The sequence below is a fragment of the Prosopis cineraria genome, unplaced genomic scaffold, assembly GCF_029017545.1.
Source record: "Prosopis cineraria cultivar Desert tree isolate PC_DT_omini unplaced genomic scaffold, ASM2901754v1 PC13, whole genome shotgun sequence".
In the NCBI taxonomy this organism is placed as follows: Eukaryota; Viridiplantae; Streptophyta; class Magnoliopsida; order Fabales; family Fabaceae; genus Prosopis; species Prosopis cineraria.
In genome coordinates, this window is record NW_026555344.1 from 33,923,937 (window position 1) to 33,940,238 (window position 16,302).

General features: G+C 30.7%; 1 protein-coding gene across 1 annotated transcript; it reads right to left on the minus strand.

Moving 5' to 3' along the window:
- Positions 1–1,878: 1,878 nt before the first annotated feature.
- Positions 1,879–7,654, minus strand: LOC129291351 (asparagine--tRNA ligase, cytoplasmic 2). The gene is given in 9 exon segments (XM_054928644.1): positions 1,879–2,300; positions 2,699–2,757; positions 3,171–3,300; positions 3,408–3,472; positions 3,735–3,920; positions 4,874–4,932; positions 4,935–5,457; positions 6,108–6,344; positions 6,988–7,654. Coding segments are annotated over 9 exon segments (1,881 nt in total). The 5' UTR covers positions 7,426–7,654; the 3' UTR covers positions 1,879–2,116.
- Between the last annotated feature and the right edge of the window lie 8,648 nt (positions 7,655–16,302).

Sequence of the window (16,302 nt, forward strand, 5' to 3'; positions counted from 1 at the left end):
CAATAACCCAATAATAATTATCACATTTTGCATATAATTATCATTTACATGTTATTTAGTACTCTTTTTATTAAAAAATGTAAAGTATTTTTTAGGAATTTAAATGTTAAAAATGTAAGGTATTTTTAACCTTTTGAAGTGTAATTATTTTTTTTTTCAAAAGTGTCCTTATTAATAATAACTTTATATTTATTATAGGATGTTTAATATGGATAAATATAAAAAGATAGGATTAGTTTGAAAGTAAGTATATATTTTATTAGAAAGTAAAATTTAATTAAAAATATTTTATATTTTTAAACTGTGGGAGTAATTTTTTTTTGGTCATTTTCCTTGAAAAAAAATTCAGTATTTGGTCAATAATTTGCTCTCAAAATATTTCGAAGTTCTAAGTAACAAGTTACAAGCGTCCCCACGCTCTGCGCTCCCCCCCTCTGTGTCTGACAACACATTATACTTTAGACTCTGAGTTGGCTTATCATTTTATTTAGTGCTTTTGGATGCACAGAAATACACAGTGTATCAAGTTCTGCGCTCATAGCACTTTTGGATCTTTTAATTAATTATTGAAAAAATGACAATTAAATATCAAAAGAATGAATTAATACCAGTTAAATTTTGATAAATTTTTTAAAAAATAAATTAAAAATATAACTTAAATTATTACACACTGAGGAATTTTAATTATAAATAAATATTTAAATATTAAATATAAACTTTTAAATTATAACAAAAGTTTTTGTCTGTAACTATTTGAATTAATATTTATAATTTATTTTGTAAAAAAAAATTATTGAGCACTTAATTATTATTAAGTCATTCATTTGGAACCTAACTATCATTTTTTCTTAATTATATGGGGTAATGATAAAAAAGTCTTAAAAGAATTAATTAATTTAAGTCCTGAGTGCAAATTCTAAAAATTTATAATTTAATTTTTTAATTTTAAAAATTGCATTGTGATGAATTTGTAATTAATTTTTTAAATTTTAATGCAGTTAAAGAAAAAAATTTATTTTTTTATTAAAATTTAAAATATAAGTTATAAATTTATCACAATATAATTGTAAAATTGAGAGATTGAATTATAAATTTTTAAACACTTGATACCTAATTTAAATTAATTAATTTTTTTGAGATCTCTTTATCATTTTTCATAATTAATATTGTACTTTTCCTGTCATCATTACTGATTGATCACCGGTGGCATACCATTACTTGGCAGCTTCATGGGCAAAACGGAACTTTCATGACTAATAATTTGCATTGCCGAGTTGCAAGGCAATTAATAAAAACACGTTCTGAGTTTGAGTGAATCCTGTGGTTAACCACTTGGGGCAAAAGAGTGTATGCCTAAATGAATTCATACATATTGTCATTTTTCTGCTAATTTTTGTCATTTAAGATGTAACTAGATTGCCTCCCTGTTTTTTTGTTTGGTATGGAGCTAAAGATAACTTACAATGCACCTCACTTATAAATTAAGGCACTGAAGATCAGATTAATTATTAAATCAGTTAAGACATTTGTTCGAAAATTCAGGCATTAACGGTCAAAATTATAATTACACTATGATCAAACTGATTATGAACAAAATTTTCCATTGAACCTATCAAAGCACTGGTTCAAGGATTCATCACTCGGTTTTCAATACTATATTAAAAGTGGTGCAGCTTCTTCATTCCTGCTCCTAAGTCCTAATCAATAGTAAATTTGGACCTTAGCTGAATGGTTCGGATTTTATGTTTTAATTTGATTTTTTTAATTATCAAATATCATTTTGAATTATCAGTTACACATGCAATTAAGATCAAAGTGTCCACTGCTTAGAAAAACAGATTCCGTATACTATTATGAAAGACAAAATCAAACTGGCACTTTAAAGAACTGCACAAGATTTGAATAATTTCATTCCAGTTATGTACTTCCTCAGATACATTATGCTTTAGTGAAATTTGAAAATGATCACACACGCGCACACACCATCAAGCCCTGAAAGGTTACATATTTACGCATGAAAGAAAAATACAAGCTGCTGCTACTTTTCTTTCTGTCTGCAACAAATGCAGAGCTTTGAGCTGAGAGTGTTCAGATTGAACTTTACTCCAAAACACAATCAGTTCATGATTTTGCCATGGCTTCTGGGGAAAGGAATAACATCTCTGACATTGGTAAGGCCTGTCATGAAGAGAACCAAAAGGTCGAACCTAAGCGTGAAACCGGAATGCTTGACTGTTCCGTGTCGTCGAAGGTCGAGGTACCATTCATACTGCTCTCTTGGCAGGCCCAACTCCTCAATTCTGCCATAGAATGATGAAAAGGAAGATGCTTAAACCATTTGTTTTTGCTAAGAAAGTATGCATCACATGAGAATACAGATCAGGAAGAATGTGAAATATTCTTTTTGGAAGAATTCTAGAAAAATTCTTTGATTCTTAATATAAGGCACTTGATGTGATATTAATTATGTTTTTTTTTAATATTATCCTTATTTAAATTTATTAACTATGAGAGAGAATTAATGCAAATTTGAAAATTTTTCATTTAAATAAGGGTAAAATTGGAAGCTTATTTTATTTTCATACAAATTTAATAACTTAAGCACCTCTTCTTAGTTTTAGTAAACTAGAGAGAGGTGCCTTATAATAAGAACTGGAGAGAGTACTAAAATGTGACACTCAAATGAGAGAGACAGTACCTTGAGATTATCATGTCAAGACGCTCCTCATTTTGGCTACCAGAAACTATTACTCCGACCTGAAAATATATGTCTCTTGATTGTAAACATTAGCTATTTGAAAACAACAAGAACAACAACTTAGACGTGCTTCATGATCAAAATCCTTCAGATAGAGGTTTAAAGCAATTCTTACGTCCATTGTAAGGATAATGAATTTGCTTATTCCTCAAATTTGCTTTAGTTATCGATTTGATACTTGAAGTTTAATCTTTATCAATTAAGTCTCTAAATTTTTTAACCATATACAATTAGTCCTCATGATATTATTTTCCCTTCAAACCAAAAAGACTAATTGTATATAATTTTGAAACTTTAGGGACCTAATTGATACGTATTAAATTTTAGGAACCAAATCGATAAAAGCAACAAACTTGAGGGAACAAAAATTTCGTTGTCCCCCGACCATGCTAGAACTCATGTTTCACCATACCTTTGGGACAACTAGATCAAATGCTGCCACTGTTTCCATATCATCATTCACACGAACAAAAAATGGCTTAGCTTCTTTTGGATAGTGGTAGATTATTGCAGGCTTCTTGAATGCGTTATCAGCCAAATAACTGCCAGTGAAGGGAATGGTTAGCAGCTAAATTGGTAAAGGAGACACTTCAGCGACTGACAGATAGCAAAACCCAAAAAACAACATATATCACGAGAATATCCATACCTCAGATGTTCTGTTGTAAGGGAAACACCCCATTGGATGTTTGTTTCAAATTTCTTGTCTGTGACCTGGGAGCACAATTAAATGACCAAGACTAAATATCTAATATATTTTAGGAAGGGAGAAAGATAAACAACAACAACAAGCATTATCCCACTAGGTAGGGTTGGCTATATAGATTACATGGCACCATTATGTTCTATCAATGGCTAAGCCTTTGGAAATATTGTTAACTAAGATATCACATTTAAGAGCTTCCATTATTTTCATTCAAGAATGGAAAAAGATGAAACAAGTAAGAACATAATTATGGAGTACATGATAGCGTACCCTTTTCAAAACATCAATCACTTCCGTGTAGGACACAATTTGAAATGAATCTGATACAGTCTGCCGAAGACGACTGATGCAGGCATTGTCAATTCTTTTGGCAACAAAGTTCATATCTTCAGAGCAATTTTCGTCAACCCACTTGCATAGGTATTTGAATAAGTCAATGGCACAATTTATGGAATTCTGCCAAAAAAAAAAGAAGTTAACAAACAGTACAAAAGCCTCCCAATTCCAACAACAGTACGAAGAAAGAATTACACATGAAAATTGAAGGAAAATTCTGACTTGAAAATTGAAGAATTGCATATTATGTTGTAGGTCACTCGAAAATAGAAACTTTCAATAATTGCAAAAGTTAGTGGTGGAAATTTCATCTGAGAGACTCATAAACCCATTTCTTGATTGTTATACTTGGGAGACCAATAGTATATTAGTACTTAATGCCAATACCTGTAAAGATTGGACCCAACAAAATAAGCATATGTCTCACATCAAAGGGGGGGATTAAATGTCAATTCTTATTAAGAGGGGAATATCATAACATTTTTCATGTCAGAAACAGAGGCAAGGTACAGGGCAGGTCATAGCAATTATAGATACATTTCATGCAACATAATATTTATCAAGGTTGAAGAGTGGCAACATAATATTTCTTTCTATAACATTTTATTAAAGATCGTTGGGAACAACTAATAATTTTTAGCATATGACGTTCACGAGAAATGTTTCAAGATTCAATCAAACTTAGAAGTCAAGACCAATAGTAAAAATAGAATTCATCCTGATTATAAAGGTTTTGTGATCTTTGGTTCGCAGCCCGTTCATTTTGAGATACACCACTGTTTGTCAAAAGCTCAATTTTATCTTGAGAAATAAAGCATTAATTCAGAAAACTGAAAATCCTTAAGTCAGTTCCTATATTACTCTACTTCATCCTAGATATCAATACATTATCTAAAAGAGATAAACCATCATTAATTTTTCTACAACAGAGCCCCAATTAAATGAAAAAACTCAGTACTAATTTAGCATTGCATGGAAATACCTTGGATATTATACTGCTTCTAAATAGATGTAATATAACAGATTGAATATCTCAAAGATTGATAATGCAAGTTGAAGTAAAGAAAGGATACCTCTAACTGAGCAAAAGCCATTTCAACCTCAACCATCCACATTTCTGCTGCTCGTTTGAGGAATCTGTTTTATCCGCTTGAAATCTAGGTCCAAATGAATAGACATTTCCAAGAGCACACGCATAGCTCTCCAAATGCAACCCACCAGAAGCAGTTAGATATGTCTGGCAAGAGAAAAATTCTTCAGAAGAATCTACTTTATGAGCCTTAAATGAGGATGCTGATTTTGTCTTTCGTCTTGCTTCCAACTGTGATGCCATTTCATTTGTTTTCTTCAGATCCTGAATTGCAGCAACCAGTGCTTCCTTGTTGCTATCACTTCGTTTCAAGTTCTCAACTATGTTGCTTTTCTCTCTTACAGCTGCCTTCACAGTTTCAAGGTCAGCGTCTTCATTCTCATGAATGGTGTTTAGCTTCTCCTTGTCTTCTTTCTGATCCACGGTAGTGATTGAGAACATTTTACCCAATCCTTCATAGTCTGATGTACTTATAATTGGTACTTGCACATCAAAGAATGCATGATGTTTGAAAAATGAGTGGGTGCCAAAAGAGAGGGAACTACGAATTCGCATGACAGACGACACCTAATTTATGCAAAACACATAATTTGAGTAATAATGAAATTAATATTTCTCATAATATAGTTATCATGATAGAGATCTAAATCAGAAAAAATAAGATGACAAGCATGTTGTTATATTACTAGCTAGCTCTACTATTAAGATACATGAATGATGGAGCATAAGCAGGGCCCATTTCAAAACAATATTCTCAAAAGAACAGACATAACAAGTGAGAGAAAATCAATATGAAATCTCAAAGTTTAAATACAGGAAGAACAATGCATTTGACCTAGTCGGTTCAAAAATCCAACATTTTCCCACAATAAAAAAAAAAAAAAAACTCCTTAAAAACTGATGAATAACTAGATTTATTTCTACACACTAAGATTACTTCTTGAAAAAGGCATATAGCAAATTCTATTGAACAGCAACGTGGCTGGATACTAAATAAAGAAAGGTCAACTGGACCAAAAGTCTCCAGATCACATGGTAATGGAATCATCATCTCTTGCAAATATGCAATATGCAATGGCTTATTAAAAAAAAAAAAAACAAATGAAATGACAGTAATATGCTCCTTATCAGAAAACCCAACATGTTGGAAAATGGAAAAATGATCCAGTAAACTGCAAAGTGATAAGGAGGAAGAATGAGAGTGTGTTCAAATTCACCGTAGTTGTTCGAGGCCGAAAATGAGAGAAATCCCTTAACATATCCAATGGCAATCGCTTCTTTGACAATGGATACTTCTCAGGATCTACTGTCCCAATGTGGAGAATTCTGTCAGCTTCAAGCTCAATAACATGCTTTCCCTTTGGTGATGATTTCTTCAATAAACCTTCCACTAATATACTGGTTCCTGTTGGCATAAGCTTGCTCGGGGAAGCCAGTGATGAATCAACAACCACCTACAACTTTTCAAATATCAATGAGGATCATGATAACTTGGATCACATACAGATCAAGTGCACCTTTGAGTGGTACCACTATCAGGTATCAGCTATTTTTTGTTATTGACATGAACAGTTGATCCCCATAAAGTATAACCTGGTTTTTTGTTTTGCTTGCAATGCAAGCATCTATTTAGAATCACTCTAAAATAATTGTCTGACTCATTAGTACATAATTGTTTAATGCATTTATCCTTGTCCAAAAATATCTGAAGACCAAGGCAACAATATATGACTGCATATGCATGAGAAGGATATCTGCAGAAAGCCACAACATCTTTCAAGACTCCCGCAAAATTAACAGAATCAGTTGTACTTTCATTAAAATCAACCTACTGAATACACAACTAAGCATTCACACAATAAACTGGGGACAAATAACAAAGAGTAATTATATAATTTGTCCCCTAAAAGGATAAAATCTATGATTCATTGTTTGTCGTCAAAATGATTTTTATATCTAAGTCTCAAAATTTGCAGAAACTGCACAATGTAGAATGTTACTGATTTGTGCAAGGAAAAAACCGAGATCTAAACCATTAAATATATTTTCAATGATCAAACTGTGTATGAATGTTAAAAAATGTAGCAGCATATGCACCTGGAGATTCGCAACGCTCGAACCATCCGTGACCATGAGATGCACAGTGGAAGGCTGGGGAGGCATAGGCATATGAGTTACAGACTCGGTTTTCTTGGTAGGAACATATCCACTTCCAAAAACCTCAAAAATTGATCGAATGAAAGGTATCTTAGACTGAATAATCTCAACACACGTCACATCTTTGTTCCTGCTCTGATCAACCTTTTTACCACCATGTAACGGAGTCGGTGGCGGTGGCGGTGGCGGTAGCTTCTTGTCATTCTTAGAAGAAGACTTCACCCACCCACCGATCACAACCCTCTGGCCGATCAATTCAGGCATTTGATCGGCGCATTCGAATAGGGTTTTCAGAAGAACGCGGTTGGAATACTTGAAAGGCGTGAGTGTAATAACTGCAGGTGCAGGGGAGCGAAGCGTAGGGTCTTGGGAGGCCATTTGTGGGGTTGAGTTTCAGAGAAGAGATTGGGTAAAAGGAATGGAGATTGAGGCATAATGGAGGTGGAGGAGGATGCAATCATATAATGGAGGAAGAAGAAGAAGAAGGATGCTTTTCTTTGAGAAGAGAATCTGAGGAGAAGAAGGAAAAGGATTGTTTGGGAGTTCTGGTTTCGGCTACAGAGGAAGGAAGGAGATGATGGGTTTGGTATTCTTTAAGATTGGGTAACGGGTAAGCACTAGCAGCTCCATTTCTCTGGTTTGCTTTTGTCCAATCACACAGTTGCTGAGCTTTCATGCAAAAGTTTCCCTCTTTGTGGCGCCAAACCGAGGAAGAAGAAAACCCCTCTCACAAGCATGGAACTTTCAGAGAAATATTATGAAATATTTACGATAATTCATTATATTTATTAGTCATTAACATTTATGACTTGCTTTGATAATACCTGTAATATAGCAACAAAATTTAATCCAATTAATAAAATTAAACACATAATTTTAAAAATCGTGAAATCAAATTTTGATGTTATAATTGTAAGTATAAATATTACGTGTAATGTGTGTGTGTATAAATGTTCCTACTATTATTTATTTGAAAATTTGAACAAGGTATCATGTGACAAGAGATGCAAAACATTGCATCATTACTTTAAATTTAAATAATTACTTATATACATAATTGGGTAACAATGTTATGGTTTTTTTTTCGTTTTTTGTTTTTTGGGAATAAGAAAGAGATTCATAATATCATCAAGAACTTACAAGTTTTAAGGCTGGCTATTAGAGCCATTAATTAGGTCCGAACTCGTCAAGCAAGCCCTTTTGAACCCAAAAAAATTGAGAGTCTGGCTGCTACTTTGGTCATTAAAAAAGTAGTCCTTTTAAGCCCAAAAATAAAAAGGCTAGCCCTTTGGGGTCGGGATTGACCTTTTTAAGTCCTAATATTTTTTTGAAAAAAATAACATTAAAAAATAAACAAAAAGTAGATACCACATCACTCAAATTCAGCACTCACTTTCTAATTCAGACAATAGACACGCACATTATTATTTGCTTTGTTTGAATATTTTTACATTGTTTAAATACTTTAAAATTATGATTTTGGTTTATTATTTATTGCAAATAATGAGGACGAAGAAGGAAGAAATGAAAAGCTTAACATATTTTTCATTGATGAGAATTTACAAGGAGAAGGATCAAATCATATTGATGTTGATGATGATGAAGATCATCAAAATTTAGCTGATAATGCTATCAATATGTAATTGATGTCAGAATTGATTTTGTGTGTTATTTTTTATCAGATTTAAAATTTTTATTGCGTGAATTGATTTTATTTTATTTTCTTGACTTAATGTGATGTGTAATAACTTTGTTAAAATTTTAAATTAAAAATAAAAAAATAATTAGGGCCAAGGCCTTGAAAGCTGGCCTTAGCCTTGAGGGTCAGTGCCGAGTTACTAAAAATAGAGCCTTGAGATATAATTGAGCTTAAAAAGGTCAGCCCGTTTAAACCCTGGCCCTTGAAGGGCCAACTTTTTAAGGTCGGGTCAGCCCTAATTGACACCTCTACTAGTAGCACTGGGTAAATGAGTTATAGGCTAGCTCGAGGACTAGCATTTTTGCAGGTTGGATTGTGCCAACTCGCTAGATAAAATAGGCTAAAAAATCTAACCCAACCCATTTTCTAGCGGGCTAGCCAACCCGCGAGCTGGCCTGTAAAAAATTATCAAATTCTTTTTAATAATTTAAAATTTATATAATATAATATATTTATTTATTTCATATTTTAAAGAAAACTAGCAATTAAAAAACTTGTAAATAAATAAAATAAACATAGAATTCAACCAAGCAAATTCATTTTGCTAGATTTTTACTATTAATCATATTCTTGTTTAGGTGTGCTATCTTTGTCACTGAGAAAGAAAATTTAAATATAAACTCATATTATTTTTCTCAGTGAATTCATATTTATAATTTCAATCAATTGATCTTATGAGATTAATAAATAATATATATTCAAAATATTTTTATAAAAACTAATAAATCATCTTCACAAACTATAACAAAAATTTTATTTGCAAATTGTAAAAAGGATTTATACTATATTTCAAATGTAAAGAACATATTTGAAAGTCATAAATTATATATTTAAGAAATATTATCATTATTATAAATTTAAAAAATATAATATAATTAAAAAATAAAAATTATTTTTTTAAATATGTTAGCCCGCGAGCCAACCCGTTTTAGCCCGTTATTTTTGCGCGTTGGGCTAACCTAACCCATTTTTTAAAATGGATTAATTTTTTCAACCCAACCTGTCAAATTATGCAGGTTAAACGGGTTAACTCGTGGGCTCAACCTGTTTTTCATGCTCTATCTACTGGCTATACTTCTCTCATTATCTACCACTTTATTATAAAAGTCATGGTTGATTTAAAGTTTGTAAATGCAAGGAAATATTAGTGATATATATGCTTTTATTAGATGAAATATGAATAAAACGGAGCATCGGATCCTTGCAAAAAAATTCTCTAGCTGGAACCTTAAACTGAAATCTATCTAAAATCTAAAAACATATAAAACGATAATCAATGATCAAATGTTTTGAAAGAAATCATGCCTTTCCATGGTATAATCTAGTTAAATAATTAACACGTTACTTTAACTTGTTTATTATTGTTATAGATAAAGTTAATAGGGTAGATGTCATACCCATACAAAAAGGATCAAGCTTAGTCATTTTCAAGAGTAAAAGGGAACTATATATCATCTTTTTGCCTCATAGAGATTCTAATAACGTGTGGAATCAACTATCAAGTCTTTGTTACTTAGTATGGAGATGGCGCATGCTTCCATAGAGATACAAGGAATCTATTAGAGACGGAAATGGTGCTCACCCTTTTTGCTTCCATAAAGGCTTACTTTAGTTTTGACCATATCAATTTAGTGTATTAGCTTTGTGTGAACGTTTTTAAGTGTGGAAATATATTTTGATTCTGATTATTTTTTAAAACCCAACTCACATAAATTTTTATAAAAAAAAAATTGAAGGAAGTGAAAATTTTACTCATGTTCTCATATACAAATATTAATAGATGATACACACATGAAAATAATTACAGAATTTTTTTTTAAAATATATAAATGATTATGAGGTCTCGTAAAATGTTATAATTCTTTTCAAATTTCTAAGAACTTTTTTAATATTTAATAATTTTTGTTAAAATGATTAAAATATCTTCAGTTTTAAAAAAATAATTTACATCTTTGGCCCTCCAAAAAAAAGTAATTAAATATCATCGACCACTTTAATTTAAATAATAATTACTTTTCTTTAAGAAATGATTAGCACAAAACAAGCAATTTTAACTTCTCTCTTGTATAAATTTTTTATTCTTTAAAATTCAAGTGTTGTAAATATCTGTGATTATTTTAGTTTAAATAGTGATTACTTTTCTCTTGGTGATGACTAAAACGGAGTAAGTAATTGCAACTTTCTTTGTGCAACTTTTTATTCACCAAAATTCAAGTGTTGTAAATATTTATAACTATTTTAAAATTTAATCAATGAATACTTTTCTTTTGACAATGGCTAAAATAAAATAAAAAATTATAACTTTTCTTGTGCAAATTTTTTATTATTGAAATCTAAGTATTGTAAATATTTGTGATTTATTTAGCTTAAACAATAATTTTTTTTGACAATGACTAAAATAAAACAAACAATTATATTTTAGTTTAAACTGAAGGTATTTTAGTTATTTCACAAAAAAATCATTAATATTAGAAAGGACCTTAGGCACTTGAGAAGAATTATGACATTTAACGGGATCTAATTTTCATTTGCATATTTCATAAGATTCTTCTATCATTTTCCCTATATTTATGAATAGATATCTATATGATTAATTAAGTAGTAATAATAACAAGGTTAGAATAATAATACAATCATAACAAAAGCATCTCATTTTTGTATTTTTGTATTTTTCTATTTTCTTTGCACAACCAAGAATACCTCATATTAGAGGGAAAGGATCATTAATCCATAAATACCATTATTAAGATCTTAAGTCAGGTTAAAACTTCATGATGATGATCAATGGAATAGAAATAATAAAGGAGGATTTGATCCTAATCAAGCCCAATATTTATTAGGCCCATCACCACGAGTGGCCCAAGGGGAAGCATGTCAACATTTAACAAGGTCTTCATTTGCATGAGCCATCTTCAATTGTTAAAACTTAATCCTTAAACCCAATCCAATGGTCAAGTTTGAATATTATGAAACCAGGTTAAGCATAACTTCTGATTATAGGTTTTTCATTCATAAGATTTGAATGTTTGACGTTAAGAGAAATCGAACTCTAACTTAATCCAATTAGGTTTGGCGAAGTGATTTATTCCTTCCAATTCTAATTATATGACAAACTTTCTAAACTCTTTTTATTTCTTAGTATAAGATGGTTGGAGTAGTTTTTTTTTTTTTTCAATTTCACCCCTTGCTTGTTTATTGAGGGTCTAATTATGTTACTGGGAATCTAATTTTTTTTTTATAAAAAGATCAAATATATTAACAACAACAAAAGACAAGAAGATTAAAAAAAAATTTCCTGGTAGTATTTTATCGATAATTGAAACAGATTGCTTGAGAGTATTTTTAATTTTAAACAATAATTTCTTATGATATTAATTGTAAAAAAGGTTAAAATTAAAAAGTTCTTTATTTATTTTTTTGGTAAAAAGTTTTTTTTTTATTAAGTTAAAGATATAACTATAATTTCTTAATAATCACCACATTGATTAAGTTTGTGGAATATGTATATAGAGAAATTCTTGGATATACTTGGTGTATCACATCATCTATAGTCTATTAAATAAAAATATGATATTTAGATAATATTAAATATAAATTAATTATGATATTAATGATAGTAGAAAAAGAAAATGTAAGAAATTAAATAGGTATTTTTTTTATAAAAATAAAGTTGACATATAAGATTTCATTGATTGAATTGGTGTAATTTTATTGGATGAAATATGGATGATGTGATGTGCTAGGTCATTACAATAAATTCCCTTTGTATATATGATAGGGAAGAAAGGGGATAGGTCTAATAAATATTTTTCTATATTTTGACATCATTTTCTCTCTTTCCTTATATTTTCTAGTAATAGATTATGTTAAGAAGCTTCTATTAATTGAGGGCTCATAATTCTTTTGTATGTCTCAAGTGAGAGAAAGAAGCAGGGCATGTTCCATGAAATAAATTTTTTGTGGGGATACAAGGGTTAACTAGGATTCTTTATCGATGGTGCTACCTTTGAACATAGCAGAGATAATGGCTAGTTTAAAGAAGGTAAAGGAATTTGGGTCAAAGAATTTGATGCAATATGATTTCAAAAGAATTTGAAATTACCTGATATTAAAGGATTTGAGAAGAATACGCAACCAAGAGATTGTAAGGAGTAAGAAATTTCAAGGATTTAAAATTGACTACACGTGCAGCTAATTCAAGGAAGGGTAATGATGACAGTTCAAAATTTAATAGGAAGGATATGGGTCTATAATAGTTTAGGAAAGAGATTGATGGTAAGGATCTAAAAGCATAGGTCTTGGTGGGTAATAAAAGTAAAGGAGAAATGAGGCTGAACGTGCATGGGAAGGATAAGTGAAATAAGCAAGCGGGATGAATTATGAATATATCTCAATGTATTGAATCTTGTAAGGAGTAGAACATATCAGTGCTTTGTATATTAAAGCTTGTAAGAGGAAGTTATCAAGATGACTTGATGGTGTTGCTTGGGCTATATCTAGGGGGTATGATGTTGAGTTTTTCAAGAATCTTCAACTCTAGCTGTGGAAAGAGCTGGAGGATGTAATAATTCAAGACTTTTTACTATAGGTACAAAAAGCGATACTAGAATGGCATGTTTTTGAGGTTTAAAATTATCTTTTCTTCCACTCTTATGTGAACTAGAGATGCAAGCTAAATAAAATTAAGGCTTTAAGGATGGACAATGGCACATAGTACTATGAGTTGGACACTATTAAGCAAATGGAGACTGAGTATTTCTCCTCTTTATTCTTAGAGGAAAAGATTACAAGGGATCTTATTGTGGGTAATGTTACTTATACTAATATAAATGAGTCATCTTTGGCTTAGTGTTCATTATATGTAGGACAAGGAGATAAAAGAGATAGTGTTTGACATGGGGCCTCTTAAATCTCTAGGACCTGATAGGTTTAATGCTCTCTTCTTTCAATACTAATAGGAAAAAATTAGGAAAACTATTATGTAACGTGTAGTGCATTTTTTAGCACCCTTCTGAGATTATAGGTGTTAACAATACTTTAATTGTTCTAATTTCGAAGAAGAACCTGCTTGAATCTCTTAGGGATTTATGCCCTATTAATCTGTGTATTGCGATATATAAGATTATAACTAAACTTCTTTAAAAAAAGAATTAGATCTTTCTTCTTGCCTTGGATTATATCCTTGAATCAATGTAGTTTTATTCTTAGGAGACATAGTTTGGATAATTTTATTGTTGCCCAAGAAGTTATTCACTTAATGAGGTCTATGAAAAGAAGAAAGGGGTTTATGACAATTAAAATTAGCCCAGAAAAGACTTATGATAGGGTAAATTGGAATTTTATGGAATTATGCCTTTATGAATTGAAGCTCCTTTCAAAATATGATTCAACTTATCTCTTTACTATTTTAACTCTTAATATGCAAGTATTGTGGAATGGAATTAAATCAAATTCCTTTTCCCCTTCTCATGGAATTCGATAAGAGGATCTAATGTCTCCTTATTTATTTATTTATGATTTGTATAGAGAAACTAGCTCATATAATATAGAATAGAATCAATGAGGGTGAATTAAAGCCAAGACGGGCCTTCAATTTTCCATCTTTTCTTTATAGATGATATTATTCTTTTTGCTGAGGTAAATTTACAATAGGAAAAGATTATCAGATCTTGCCTTGAAGAGTTATGTATGGCTTCGAGCCTTAAGGTTAATTCTTTGAAAACCCATATATTCTTTTATGAAAATGTGAATCATAATAGTTGCATAGAAATTGGCTCTTGCTTAGTGTAACATCCCAAAATTTTTTCCCATAATTTATTAATTTAATGAAGGGTAATTGTGTAAATTTAAGTATAATTAAGTTTGAGGATAGTTAGAGATGGTTATTGGATTTGGCTTTGGCTTTAGCCTTTAGATTGGGTTCAGAAGCGAATTGGGTTACTCGAGCTCAAATTATAAAGAGAAATTAGATTTTTAGCCCACAGTGCATTATATTATAGTATAAAATTATGCTGCAGCAAAATTTCCTGAACCATTTTTTAAAAAACGTGAATCAATTTAAAAATAGAGAGTTAGACCATAAAACATAGAGAGTGCGACCAAGAGAGTATTTTCTCTGTTAGGACATTAACTTTTGAGCATTTTGAAGGCATTTGAAGTTAGGTTTCACTTAGGTATGCCTTCTTTATCTCTTCTTCTCTCTACACATTTTGGAAGAAATATTTGAGGTTGGGAGATGATGATTTTCAGATTTAAGGCTATGGGTCTGAACTTATTAGTCTAAATGAGACTAACGAGAGTTGTTTAAGTATTCTACACATAGTTTAGAAGTTTTTACAAGGTTGTAAGTTTGGATCATCCATTTTAGATGTGATTTTAAATTGTTGAGTATTATATTGGTAATTATTTAAGTTAATGAAAGCTAAATGGAGTTAATAAACCTAATAGTTATGCGTAAGTACAAGATATTGGAATTTTATGTAATTAAAGTGTTGGTTTATGAAAGTTGGAAGAGTGTTTATGATGATATTAATGATTATTGGTATGATTAATTGTATATTAATCATCTTGTGTACCATTCAAGCTTTAGTATGGCTTGTGAAGAACTTCTATTGAAGGGTAAACCTTTGATCTTTTAATACTGGAGGAAAATATAGTTTATATAGTTATTTATTAATTAATTATTTGTTGAGTTAAATTGTTTAGAACTTGTTGGGTGATTAAAGACTCAATGATGCAAATTTTGGTAATGTGATGGATTATGTGTGTGAAACTGTGTTAGATTATTGAGAATAATATGCATATTTATACATATGTGATTAATGATAATGATTGAGTAGCATGTCATTATGAAAATGATGAATATAGGTTTTTTGGCATGTGGAGTATAATAGAGAAAGAAAATTATGTGAATATGATGTGATATGGTGTGATTAATGTCGTTGAATGGCATGTAAATTAGCAATTTGTGCATAGCATGATCATTTAGGTGGGAGTTTGCTTATAGGAAGAGGAGTAGTTATGTTAAACCTACATGATAATGGCGGCTTACTGTTAAAATTGAAAACTTGCCTTAGTATTAACAGTTAGAATTGAGAGGTAGCCATTGTTTAATGATTGATTAGGGACTGTTCTATTATTCTTCAAGGGACTCAAACCTAATTAGTCTTCATTAATTCATGAGGAGGCTAAATTAGGGGTACGACATTTTATGATTGTTAGTATTAAGAAAACTGCAGATCACAAGTGAGTGGGTTTACCTTAGCCTAACAGCTCCTCACAAATAAAAGACTAGGTTAGTGCGAGTTTAGGGCATAACCATTAAATATCCATTAGTTTCATGTCAAAGTATCAAGAGGGTATAAGGTTGGCATTGATCATACATTTTATTTTCAACCACATAGTTGTTATTATTATGATCTAGCGTGTTTTCTATTAAGGGTGCATAGTTGTTATTATTGCGACCATATGATGTGCATTTTGAAATTATGTAATGATATATGTTTATGCCTGGTTACATAGTTGTTAGTTTTGTGGCTAGGGCTATATTTAAAATA